Source organism: Zea mays, chromosome 6 (genome assembly GCF_902167145.1).
Source record: "Zea mays cultivar B73 chromosome 6, Zm-B73-REFERENCE-NAM-5.0, whole genome shotgun sequence".
NCBI lineage: Eukaryota > Viridiplantae > Streptophyta > Magnoliopsida > Poales > Poaceae > Zea > Zea mays.
In genome coordinates this window covers 155786406-155799954 of record NC_050101.1, presented here as the reverse complement: position 1 = coordinate 155799954, position 13549 = coordinate 155786406, and the positions used below count along the sequence as shown (strand labels likewise).

The 13549-nt window shown below is 41.9% G+C and overlaps 1 protein-coding gene across 1 annotated transcript; it reads right to left on the bottom strand.

Annotated features, from left to right (window-relative positions):
- Positions 1–437: 437 nt before the first annotated feature.
- Positions 438–11310, bottom strand: LOC100382675 (Putative DUF21 domain-containing protein). Its single transcript, NM_001175399.1, has 13 exons — positions 10959–11310; positions 9998–10074; positions 9250–9333; positions 9064–9177; positions 6574–6660; positions 6420–6491; positions 5617–5684; positions 3080–3167; positions 2931–3004; positions 2426–2765; positions 2176–2222; positions 1991–2072; positions 438–719 (listed from the first exon to the last, which is right to left on the bottom strand). Exons 1-13 carry the CDS (start codon positions 11263–11265, stop codon positions 591–593), a joined length of 1569 nt encoding a protein of 522 aa, NP_001168870.1. The 5' UTR covers positions 11266–11310; the 3' UTR covers positions 438–590.
- Positions 11311–13549: the final 2239 nt, after the last annotated feature.

Here is a 13549-nt window from a genome sequence, read left to right as displayed (position 1 = left end):
TATTTTAATTTGATACAAGCTTAATTATATACTGTCATATTATTGCTGACATTTGCTTATATTTTAGATGTCGTCACAAAATAAATTATAACTCTCAAATTTTATAACAAGAGAAAACATATAAATAGTTAGGTATCACTTTTTTTTCGGGCACGTTTACAGTGTTAGTGTTAGAGTTAGTTTGAGAACCATATTTTTCTATGGTATTTTTATTTTACAAGAAAAATTAGTTTATTTTTTCTTGAGAAAATAAAAATCCCTGGAAAAAATAGGGTTCCTAAACTAGGCCTTATGCATAGCTATAAACCCTAGGAATCTAGGGATTTGAAGCATATATATAATGCAGTTGCTACTGCGGTGAGCGGTGATAAATAAATTCAAGAGTGGCCATTCTACTTTCGCAGTCCATAACCAAAGAGGGGAGAAGGGGAGAGGGGGAGAGAGAATTCATGACTAATGTCCATGACACCAAAAGCTCCTGTTGGAATTTACAACAACGAGTTCATCTATATTTACCTCTTGTTATAATAGCAAGAACCATAGGCTCTTCCGGCTTGATTCCATGCGTTTTATCGGCTACGTTTTTAGAGTTACCTCCTCTTTTCAAGAAGAGGTTCGACAAGGTTCACTTGTTTTGATGAGTTTGAATCACCCTCAGTAGGTTTCTTGAGAATTCCAGGAGGCTGCTGTCCTTGGCGATTCTGTGCTCCCTGAAGGTTCTACAAAATCAACAGGGTTAGTTGGTAATTCTGAACCAGTAATGAAAAGTTAAACTAGGACGATTTAAGAATACTACGAAATGTCAGTAGTAAGTATACAAAGAATATCAAGTCGTCTATACAAATAAAAAAAACCAACTCCAGCGGATATTCTGCTGGTCTACATGTTTCGAGCCAAGAGACTATTGTCGTCAGTCAATTTAACACTCTTTTCTTAAGTAACCAAACATATATTATTTTTATTATAAGAATAATATTATAATGGCAGACCGGGCATACCCCGTGCGAGAGGCTACTTCGAGCCCTCGACCATGACTCGGACCTGGTGAGTGAGACAGCTCACCACTGCACCGAGCCTGTTTTTGGGATGTATGGTTCCCACCACCTAAACTTTCGTGACTAAAGTTTAGCCATTTTTAGTCAATAAAATATCAAACAAGGTGACAAACACGTCTTCCAAATAGAACTTTTAGGGACTAAAGGGGTGTTTGGTTTCTAGGGACTAATGTTTAGTCCCTAGATTTTATTCCATTTTAGTTCCAAAATTACTAAATATAGAAACTAAATCTTTATTTTAGTTTTTATATTTAGCAATTTATACACTAAAAAGGAATAAAATGAAGGGACTAAACATTAGTCCCTAGAAACCAAACACCCCCTAAAGTTTAGTTTCTAAAGTTTAGGAAGATGACTAAAGGAACCAAACACCCGCTTAGAAGCAACCTATGAAATTACTGTCAGCTTCCTATGTAACCAATAAATGCATGGTAAAAAGAATATGGGGGAAGGGATTAATGAGAAGCAAAACATCAACAAGCAGATGACCCTTTTTTTTGCGACACCTTCAACTTCAAAGAACCCACAAAGCCTATAAGCTATCTACTAGAAGCTGAACTTAAAAGAACCTCACTCAATTTGAAACTGTTGATTTTGTTGGTCTAGAAATCAACTCAAGGTGAAATTTGACCATCAGATCTGCTCTTAATTTCCTAGTGGATGAACATATAAAAGGTCGAACCAACTTTAATAACTTAATTTATAATAGAAAGGGATGGAACAATATGTTTGGACAGGAACAACTAGCGTCCAACACTGAAATAGATCCCTCAGGTAACCAAACCAAGGACTTACATCTTCAAAAATAATTTATTAACTTTTAACAGCATGATGATAAACTGACACTAATACTGTGAATCCCAGATACCAAATTACTATTTTTACAGCCTGCAAAGGTTGTATATTATATAATTATACCAGAAAAGTTTACTTACTGCAGCCTTTTGGCCCGTTAATCTCCTAACGGATGGAGCCCTTGCAACCGATGATGCAGCAGCAGCAGCAGCTACTCGGATCCTGTAAGGGAGTGCAAGGGAGTGCGATTCAAGTAGTTACTTTCTACTTAGCAGAAGTTGAAGAGTGTCAGAAGAATACTAGTATATGTGAAGTTGAGGCATACCTTTTATGGACATCAACATATTCATCAGTCTCATCCACAATTTCCTCCTGCAAAAGTAAAGAACTTGAACTGAGATATATAACATAAAATGATAAAACCACCTCCCCGAGAAATAATACATTTTGGGCTAGTTTGACAACCCCATTTTTCTAAGGGATTTTCATTTTCCCAAAGGAAATTAATTCAATTTCCCTTGGGAAAATGAGAATCCCTTAGGAAAATAGAGTTGTCAACCCCTTTTACAACTTACCTGTAGGAGTTCTTCAAATACATCCTCAAGTGTGATGATTCCAACGACCTCACCATCCTCAATATCCTCTGATGACCTAGGCACTGCGTTAGATGCTGGGATCCCATTAATCTGCCTGTTATGTGGTCTTTCGATATCCACAACCACATTGTCTGCACTTTCTTCAGCATTAGATAACAAGGTAACAGTCAATTGTGCTGGCCCAACTGCTTCCCTATTTGGTTCAGTTCTGTCAGGCGGTGGTTCAGTTTTAGGTTTAGCCTTCACAACAGCAGCCATATGACTACTTCCTTTCTGAAACTCATTGAGTATATCATACAAAGGCATGTCTGAAGGAACCCTGGAAAAGGATTGATCAAAAATATTTATCAGGGAGGACGCAGTTTAGTTTACAGGCATGACACAGCAAAGAAAATATCTCAAAACTCCGCCACTCGAGAACGTTATCACATACTGAGACAAAGAGTCTAGAGCAAGAATATTATCCAATAGATGAAGGGTGTACCTTGGAATCCTTCTAATTGAAACAGCACTAACCGGCGTCTCCGTTTCAGCACGAACAGTCAAAAGACTCTTCACCTTAAGTTTTAAAAGCTTTGTTAGTTAAGGATACAAAATCACTGAATAATAATCAACAGCAACAATTAATCTTACCAATAGGAGACCGATGATGTTTTTAGGGTTTCTTGAGTATACAGGAACACGACTATGACCACGGGCAAGAATTTTCCCAATCGCTTCCCTATGAAAATAAATAAATCATTAGACTGTTGTAGTTTACATGAGTTTGTATTGACAGAATACAAATAATGTAACACTATGGATATATAAAAAGGGGCAGACCCAGTGCTCGAGGCTCCTACATGAGTGGGATCTAGGGAAGGGATAAACCGAGACAAGTCTTCCTCCCGCAATGTGGAGAGGCTGCTTCAAACCCATGACCGGGTGACTCAGTGAGACAGCTGTCACCCCCGCACTAGACCTACCATTCAACACTATGTATATATAGTGTGCATAAATGTCCATTATCAAGCGAAACATCAAAATCTAGCATAAATGTCCTCCATCACTCCCGGGGGCGGCCCCCCATCCTGACTACTGCCCTCTCCTTTTCCTTCCCTCCCTTTGGTTGCCTGCAGAGCACCCTCCCTCTCCCTCATGTCCTTCTCCCTCCCATGCCGGCCTGTTCCGAAGGCAGAGCGCACGCGCTGGTGGAGCACGCCGGGGAGGAGATGCGCGTTAGAGGGCTCGAGCTCCGGGCATGGCAGCTTGGGCGCCCCCCTTCCCCCGCTCGCCGGCGGCGCGGCCGCCCCACCAACTCGCGATGCCACCTCTCCCTAGGCCGAAGCGCCAAGCCAGCGGCAGTGCGGATCCAGCCTGGGCGGTGCGCGCGACTGCAGGGGGTAGCGAGCACAGTCGCGTGGGCCAGGGCATGCGGTGTGATGGCAGGGGAGGGCAGCCATGGCCCTCGCGGCCTCTCCCCCAACCCAGATCAGCGCCGCTAGGATCCACGCTGCCGCCACGTCCAGGGCTAGCCGCCGCGACCCAGAACGCCGCCACCGGTCCAGAATTGCCGTAGCTGATCCTCATGTTGGCCGCCCGCTCCGCCGCCACTCTAGCCAAGGTGGCCTCCTTTCCCTTGGCCGCTCTCGCCCTTGCACGCCGTCCTCACCAGCGCCAGCCACCTCTTCCCCGGCGTGCCTGCCCTGCGCACCTCTCCCCTGCGCCGGCAACTCCACCCGTGCAGCCCTGCAGCCCCTCGTCCTCGCTCTGGCCACCTCCTAACTACCCGCACTGATGCCCCAACAGCGCCTCCCACTTCGAGTTTCTCCCGTCATCGACGTCAAACTCCCTTGTCAGGTCCGGCACATACCCCTGCCCGGCTGGACCCGCCTCGTCGCCCTCCCCTTCATCGCCTTCATTGGATCCGTCGCTACCGCGGCCTTCCGGGCCAGATTCACCGTTGTTGCGACCTTCCCGGCTAGATCTGCCATCCCTTTGGCCAGATTACCGTCTTCCTGGCTGGATCCGTCGCTATCATGGCCTTCCTGGCCGGATCCTCCGTTACCCCTTCTATTCTGCGGCAGGTGTGGCCACTATGACCGATGCAGACGCGTGCGCTGCCATCGGCCTGCCTGGCGGGGCTCCTCGACGTCCGGGCGATCGAAGAAGCAAGAAGGTCGGCCTAGTGCTCTTTTGTATTAAGTTGCATGCACCAACCAATTCAACCTAAAAGCTTAAGCTGATAGGAGGTGGTGGATAATTTACTTATATTATATTCAACACTCCCCCTCACGTTGAGCCTCTCTTGGATCTCAGACGTGGAATAAGAGCGAACAATAATTATTTTATTTAATTGTGCTAGCTAGGATTTGAACTCGTGACCTCTGTCTTTGATACCATATTAAGTTGCATGCACCAACCAGTTTAACCAAAAAGCTTAAGCTAATAGGAGGAGGTAGGCAATTCACTTATATTATATTCACAGGTGATAGTTATGTCAAGTGTTCATTTCAACCTTAAAAAAAGAACTTAAGCACATGGAACAGATAATTTCTGCCTGCTCGACCAACATCCGATGGAGAAATGGTTATCAAAAACTGTGTGGCTCAGACTCGAAAATGTGGGATAGAATGTCAGATGAGTGATATTCGTTTGTAGGTGTCCAAGTGATGAATATTCTAAGGAATGAAGGAAGCCTATTGTAATTGCACTTGAGCACATAATAATGATAGGCAATTGAAAGTTCGAAACACATAAGCCGGTAGAAAATAATGCATGTCCTCTGTTCAACATCTTATCGATAAGTATATCCAAGACCACTCCAATTGCACCCCTGCTGCCTAATATACCATGTTGGGATGCAAACGCACTGGAGAATTTCCATCTATATGTATATATTTGTTTCCTTCTTTCTTTTCCCTTTTTTTTTGAGAGAAATCTTTTCCCTTCTTGTTAGTACCTCATGTTGTGTTTCAGGTTCTAACGTACCCCAACTTTATGTGGGACTAAGCTTTGTTGTTGACCAAAAGTTTGCATAGTAGTTAACAATGTTTTTAGGGGGGGGGGGGGGGGGGTGAGTTATTATCCGTAAAACAGAATAAGACCATAGCACAGAGAAAATGAATTAAGCTCAATAATAAGGAACATGAGAACGAGCTGTGGTTTAATAAGCAGGCATGTATTATTACCAATCCAACTTAGAATCCACATCTAGTGAGAAAGTTGACTCAATAGGTGTCATAGCTTCTGCAGCAGTCTGCACACACACAGTAATAAGAGTCCTGTCAAATTCAACTAGATGCATTTAAGGTTATGTAATTGTCAGCCAAAGTAAGTGAACTTTTCATCAGTGTACAAGGTGCTGTAAAACCTGAACCACCATGTCATTTTTCTTTCTAAGCGTTCAGCACATATGTGAAACTGAACCTTGTACAAATTTCAACAAGAAAACTTGCAAGTTGTTTATTTGCACAAAAAATGCGACAGGGGTTAAACCAGTTCTAGTTGAGCACCATAGCAGTGAACTGGAAACTTCTGTATGCTTGTTTATAAACAAAAAAAGGAGATACATAGAATGAAACAAATAGATGTCTAATACAGGATATCACTCCCTCCGTTCCAAATTATAGTACAATTTATCTTTTCTAGATACAATAACTTTTACTATGTATCTAGACATAGTGTATATCTAAGTGAATAGGAAAACCTACATATCTAGAGAAATCAAAAACATCTTATAATATGGAGGGCGTAGTACATATTCTAGTTTATTGTTGAGAGGTAGTATATAAAAGACGAGAATCATAGCTCATTTCTTCTAATACCACCAAATTGATCACAAGAAAACAACCATTTCACACAATAACAAGTGTACTGACTTCTGAATTTATACCAACTTCATTTGGACCAATGTTCCCTTGAGAAATAAGCGTTACTTCTTTATTCGGAAAAGAAAATAGGTCACATATAGTATAACGAAGATAATGTACACCTTTTCGGTCAGGTCCAAGGCTCCACTTATGATTGTAGTCTCATCATGGGTAAGCTCTCCGCCCTTGCCAGCCTGTTATAGTAGAAGCTCTAACTGTGACATAACCCTGGTTGAACATGAAAACTTCTAAAGCAGAGTGATATGGTTATGTTACCTCTTTGCCATGGATTGAAACTAGAGCTTTCAACTGAGCTCGCCTAAAAAGTGCAGACTCATTGTGCCCAAGAGCACAGTCCAGGACCTGAGGAGAAAAGCAGATGTCAATGCAACCAACCAATAGACCATAAATCAAGTAAAAAGAAATAAACAAGAGATTACTGAAATAAAAAATCCAAAAATGCATGTTATAAAATATGCAATCACGTCATCTTTTACTAAACGCACAGACATATACTATATTAATGTCTCCATAAATCATAGTACAGACAGCCACTGAATTTGTAACTTCGATATTCGACCTCAATGAGGTTGATACATCATGTTAGAATCTGCATTAAATCGCCTGTACTGAATTGTATAAGAAATTAAATGCAGATTTTCAATGACAGGAATTTTGCATGTAGTCTACAGTAGCAGAGCAACTTATCAGTTATCACAAGTGCCTTTAGTAACAAAAGCTTGATACCTGATACCCAAAAGGAGATATAAAACTTCTATCAGCTAACTCTAAGTTAATACAAAGTGTTAAGATGGAACTTCCAATTACATATGTGCTGTCGGACAGTATGTAAGATATTATCATCACTCGTTACGATCTTCATAAAATGCAGTTCACAAGATAGGTTAATAATCTTCACAAAAAGTAGCAAAAGAAAAGCGCATACGCAACTGATCACTATGGAAAAGGAAGTGAGAAGTGAGAATTAGCATGCACTCTTTGAGGATTATAATGTGACGACACGGGATAAGGTTACAAGTTACAAAGAAAGAGTTCACTGACCATTTAAGCATCAACCAAATCTGAAAAATATGAAACAGTTCTGTAGTGTGCTGAATGTTCTACAATACAATAGCATATTTTTTATGGCTCCTATAAAAAGATAATGTTCCTTTTCAAGAACCAAGATCGGTAGGTTGATGCTTTATTTAAGGAATCAGTAAATTGATACATACCAACAGAAACAGACAAGAAATAAGGAACACATATCAACATAAGAAGAAAGTAACTTCTATTAGAAGGAAACCCAAGTATAAAATTTGTATCGAGTATTCAATAAATGTACCACCAAGCAAATTATTTGTATAAATATAAATAGCAACTTTTATACGTTTGCAGTTTGCGTTAATTCATTTTCCTTGGAGGTAAAATGTTATGGTCGCTAGATCGGTGAGGGATTGGAGAGGGAATTCGATGGTTGGAGCTGGCGGTGGAGGTGTCGCGGTACTGTTCATGTGTGAACAGTCTCGCGGTTACTATTCACAGGGCGCCGGCCGGGGCCTCTGCCCACGACCGAGTAAGAGGGGGCTTTTCCCTTCTAATTCCTGATTGCTTTATTTCTCATCCATTGATTATATAAATAACCCGACCGGCCGCCCCTATCTAGCTAGAGATCCTTATCTCCTTAAAACTCTCAACAAACTACCAACTGATAACCTTCCTAGATAATCTCAACTAATCTCCTAAACAATCTCAACTAATCTTCTAATCTTATCTCTAACTATCCTTATCTAATCCCTTTGGAGGGCCCATGATTGCTGCTGCCGCAGCCCCTCCGTGGGCCTCCTTAGGCCCTGACATAAAACAACATTGCTTCCTGTGTGTAACTAATGAAACAACAAATGTATTTTTTCTGAGTATTAAACACATTTAACATCATATAGAAACTGGCAATGTTGAAATTTTGTTTGAATAAGAGATAAATAACAAAAAAAAACTAGCCTTAGCTATGAGGACTATAGGTCATCAAATATCCATGCAAGCAACTGGAGTCTTCAAGAACAGCCGAAACCAAAATAGCAGTCTGCAAGCTACATAATTTTTAAGACGGTAACGCGACTAATCCCCTTTTTACCTTTTAAGCAATAAAGCGTAAGGCGAGGCGACGCCTTAAATATATTGAAAATAGAAAAAATATTGATATTTCAGGACAAAAAATCAATAAAGAAGAGAAAAAAGATACAAAAAAGAAACTGAAAAAAGGTTACCAATCCAGGCAGCCCATAAATCAGCTTAGCTATCCCATCAAAATGAGGTTAACACTCCCCAGGTAACACCTTCTAGCCAGTCAATCCCCTCTCCTAGCCGCCAGGCACTCCCCTGCATGCACAGCACCACCAATCCTCCCTCCCCCCTCTTTCCCGTCGCTGGGTGACGGTGGTCTCGCCTGCGGCCGCCGCGGTGGCAGTTCTGGGCACGCCTTGCAGCTCGCCAGCTACCCCCCCCCCCCCCCCCCGGGCCGCCTTCCCCTCCCTGCGCGGATGGTAGCGGCCAGAGCCTCTCTCTCATCCACCTTAGGTGTCGGAGCAAGGCGAGGGTGACGCCTTAAAAACTATGGCAAGCTAAGCCGTACAACTAAACAAAAAGTTGAGACTGAAGTGAAAGCTCTATCATAATGCAAGTCACGAAGTTTCAAAATACAATGCCATGACAGGTGTGCATAGAGGTGGGCACTTAGAAATGAATCATGTGATCTTGATGATTTACCTTCCCAATAGGGTAAGAAATTGGATAGCAAATGACCATGAGAATGCGTACGAGCCATACAAAGTTAGCACCCACTGCTAGGCCATATCTGGTACAGATTGCTTGCGGTATAACCTGGTGTTAACACTACTATCAGTCAAACCACACAATGAGCAAATAGTAAATTTTGCTCATTCTGATGAATACCTCTCCAAAGGCAAGAACAAATGTCACTGACAATACCACAGCAACAACAGGATGAAACATTCTGTCAAGAAATATAGGAAGTGCCTGAAAAAGGTTGCAATGAGGTAAACATAAAAGTCAATGGTTAAAACAAAATAGGGTGCAAAAGATATCAGTAAAATATAGGTGACCTATGCCCTGCCTATCAACGACTTTAGAATACAGAAATAAGAAAGGAATAAGGGTATATGAGATGAGTAACAAGTAACAACTGGTGAAAGAACACTCATATGAGAAGTGTCATAATAGATTTATGATACAGTAAACAATAGTGATCAGATATACGTGCACCAATTACGATGCAATTGGACTAGCACCAACTGACCATGCTGCAGTTGGATGAAAGAAACTAGTAGCAACTGGGAGAAATAAGCTTACATAGTGAATGCAATAGGTGCTATACTCAATCTTATCTAAACTTCATCAATTCTTAGTTTTCAAAATGAAAGATAATCGTAAACGGAATTACAAGAAATCTTAGTGATATACTGATATGGTGCCAAAAAAAGTTGAACAGACAGATGCAACTTCAGAACGTTGTCCCTCTCTCCCAATAATGAGTTAAAAGGACAAAGTGTTGATGCTAGATAACTCGTTAGAAGCTTCAAACAAAATTCTGATATTACCATACATTCTTTTAGAAAACGTGTACACTTCTAGAGTACAAAACAGTGTGATAATTGATATGATCGCAATCCAAATATTCTACCTCCATGGCAGCAGCATTACACAACAACAGGGTGACAAGAAGCTGGTGTTGCTTTTGAACAACTGGAAGGATGGCAGCTGCAGCAAATAATGTAAATTAAACAAAACATGAGTGGCAACAGAACCATGAATTAAAGGGAAAAATATAACAATTGAGTTGGATTTCAACAGGGGAACATCAATAGACTGCTGTTAACTAAAAAGGAGATGCCAAAAGAGGCAACGTGTAGCCAGTCAAAGTGACTAAGCAAATTACTGCCAGAGATGCTAAAAGAGACAATGTGTAGCCAGTCAAAGTGACTAAGCACAATCATTGACACATTCGAACTTAACATTGTTATCATATGCATTGAATGAACTGATAAAGATCTGAGATGCCCAGATATGTCATTTCCTTTAGTAACTAGAGCACCTCTAGAGATTACCAGGTAAGACAACCAAAAGTACATGCTACCCCAGTAAACAAACATGGCAGATCCAGGAAACTCCAGAGTGATCATTTTTATGATTGTCCACTGCATACTACTTCCACTTCCCACTTGTGTGATGTATTATTTCATATCGCACCAGAAAGAGGTGAATCTTAGGAAAGAATGAATCACATACTACATTCTTTGTTTGTTCTACTTTCCTTTCCAAACACTTGTGTATGTACATAATATGTCTAACACTACCATCACATCTTATCCTCATTGTCATTACCGCTACCTATAAAATCTAGCAGACTTCTGATAGGGGGCAGAAAAAAAATCATCACGTACACTAAAGACGCTTTAATGTTCAAAATTGCAGAGAAACTTGACAATACGATAGAGTATATGACGCTCTCATCCCCAATCCCTAACGTAACAAGCCACGACAGTATGATCCCACTACCAATATAACAAAACCGCTCATAGGAGAGCAAATAGATCGAGCACAACGAGGTAACAGCAGCGAATTGATAGGGGTTCGGATCGGACCAGCCTGAGCCTTCTCGGCGTCAGTGCCGCTGCGTTGGAGGATCTCCAGCTCGACGAGGCCGAGCGACATGAGCCCCAGTGTGAGCCCGGACATGATCCCGGCGAAGAGCACGAGGAAGAAGGAGATGCCCGCGTACGCCCACCACTCCAGCGACCCGAAGGCTGTGTCCTCGCCCTGCACGATCAACGCCATCGCACCCACACCCGCCGCCGCGGCTGCGCTCGATGCCGGCCGCGCCGTCGCCGCCACCACACGCACAGCCGCCGCCAGGCTCATCGCCCGCGCCTTCCCCGCCGCCGCCGCCATCGCCCTCGGCCGATGAGTCAGAAACAGAGCCCGCCTCCCACAGCCCGATGCGTGGGCATAGGCACCGTATAAGCAGGTCCAGCCGTCCAGGAACGGGCGTTTTAGGGGGGAAGAGGACAAGATGGCGCAGCTTGGTGGCCGCTAGATGCGACCGCGGCCAGACTGGGGCTGGCGGTCGATCGGACGCCTAAGGTATCGCCACGTAGGCGTAACGGCGACACGTCGTTGGCGTTCTCAGTGTTTGGACCGACTGGACGCAAGCTGCGTCGTGTTCGTAGTGGCACAAGCTGCGTTCGAGTTTAGGGGCACGGGGAAAAGTAGGCTTTTTGATGGCTTAGATTGATAATAATGATGTGACCGTGACAATGCATTATTAATTCAGATAGCTGTCTTCTCTTCTGTTACGCAATTGCAAAATCAGTACTCTTTTCGATTCTGATTTTTAGAATGGTCCTATTCCGTTTAGAGCACTTAACGAAGTTAAGGATCCATTTGATCCTGGTTTTTAGTCCCGTTTAGACCTAGTTTATATATATTCTAGTAGGTGATAATATCCTCTAAATTTTACACTATAAGATTTAAGAATTAAATCTTATAGAATCAAATTAAATTAGGATTAGGCTCTATTTCTATTATTTTTTAAGTAAAATTTATTTATAACCCTGTTATTTTGTGAATAAGCATTTGGATCACGATCTATTACCACTCCTAAGTGTAACTTAAACTAATTTACAACTCAATCTAGCTCAACACATGTTGATTGAGGGTTAATATTAGAGTATCCAAATAAAGCCTTAGTCATTTTTGTCAAAGCAGAGAGGCCAAGATCAACTTTAATAGTTCTATAAAAAAACTCTCTATAACCCATGTTTAGCTACTTACAAAATAATAATTGAGAGAAAAAAATGCTTTGGTCTCTAACCGTTTCTAATATTTGGAGTATTTTAATTTTGAATTTAGGTGAATCAATTCACTAGTACACATAAGCTGTTTTTAACCTATTTATAGTGGCTAATAAAACCGCGAGTAAAATTCTTTTTTAAAAACATAAAAATGGTTTAGAAGTCGCGACATTTTTCACGCAAAATTTACGTGCTATGCGGCGGCTAGAAATAAATAACTATTGAGAGAAAAAATGCTTCGGTCTCCAACCGTTTCTAATATTTAGAGTATTTTAATTTTGAATCTAGGTGAATCAACTCACTAGTATACAGAAACTATATAGCACCGGTTTTCAACCTATTTATAGTGGCTAATAAAACCGTGGTGAAAATCTTTTTTTAACATAAAAATGGTTTAGAAGTCGCATCATTTTTCGCGCAAAATTCGTGTGCTACGTGATGGCTAGGAATCGAACCCGAGCGTATGGGATGTTGTTGAGTTTGGACTGCAGATTTTGAAGTTCGAATTGAGGACTACGATTAAGATGGGGTCGTCCAAATCACACACTTCAACTCGCAAGCGACCATGGTGCTACTTGCCTCTTTGTGTAGGGAAGAGTATAACATAGTAGGGTTGCAATCCACGAAGGAGATTTGGGACGCCCTCAAGACGGCACACGGAGGTGACAAGATCACCAAGATGGAGGTGATCGAAGGAGAGCTCAGATGGTTCACCCTCAACAAAGGAGAAGAGCCACAAGAAATATACAATTAGCTCAATACGATGGTGAACCAATTTCGGAACCTCGGGAGCATCAAGTGGACCGACCACGAAGTCATCAAACTCATGCTAAGGTCCCTTATATTTCGTAATCCTAGGTACGAAGTAATGTCTCTGGAGCTTATGGTCAAAGACTCCAAACATGTGGAGAACATCGCTCACAGCAACACTTCCACACCCGAGCCACAAGCGGTTACATTCAAGGCAACGAAAGAAAAGGAGGGAACTGCAAGCAAAGGCCTCCCGATTGACCCCTCCAAGCAAAATGATGATGAAATGATGCTCATCATCAAAAGCTTCCGCTAAATCCTCAAGCAAAAGAAGGGCAAGGACTACAAGCCACACTCAAAGAGGGTTTGTTATTGATGTGGTAAGACCAGTCATTACATTACTGAAAGTCGCCTAGAGGGGGGTAAATAGGCAAATCTGAAATTTATAAAGTTTAAGCACAACTACAAGCCGGGGTTAGTGTTAGAAATATAATCGAATCCGAAAGAGAGGGCGAAAACAAATCACAAGCGAATAAGAGCGGATGACACAGTGATTTGTTTTACCGAGGTTCGGTTCTTGCAAACCTACTCCCCGTTGAGGTGGTCACAAAGACCGAATCTCTTTCAACTCT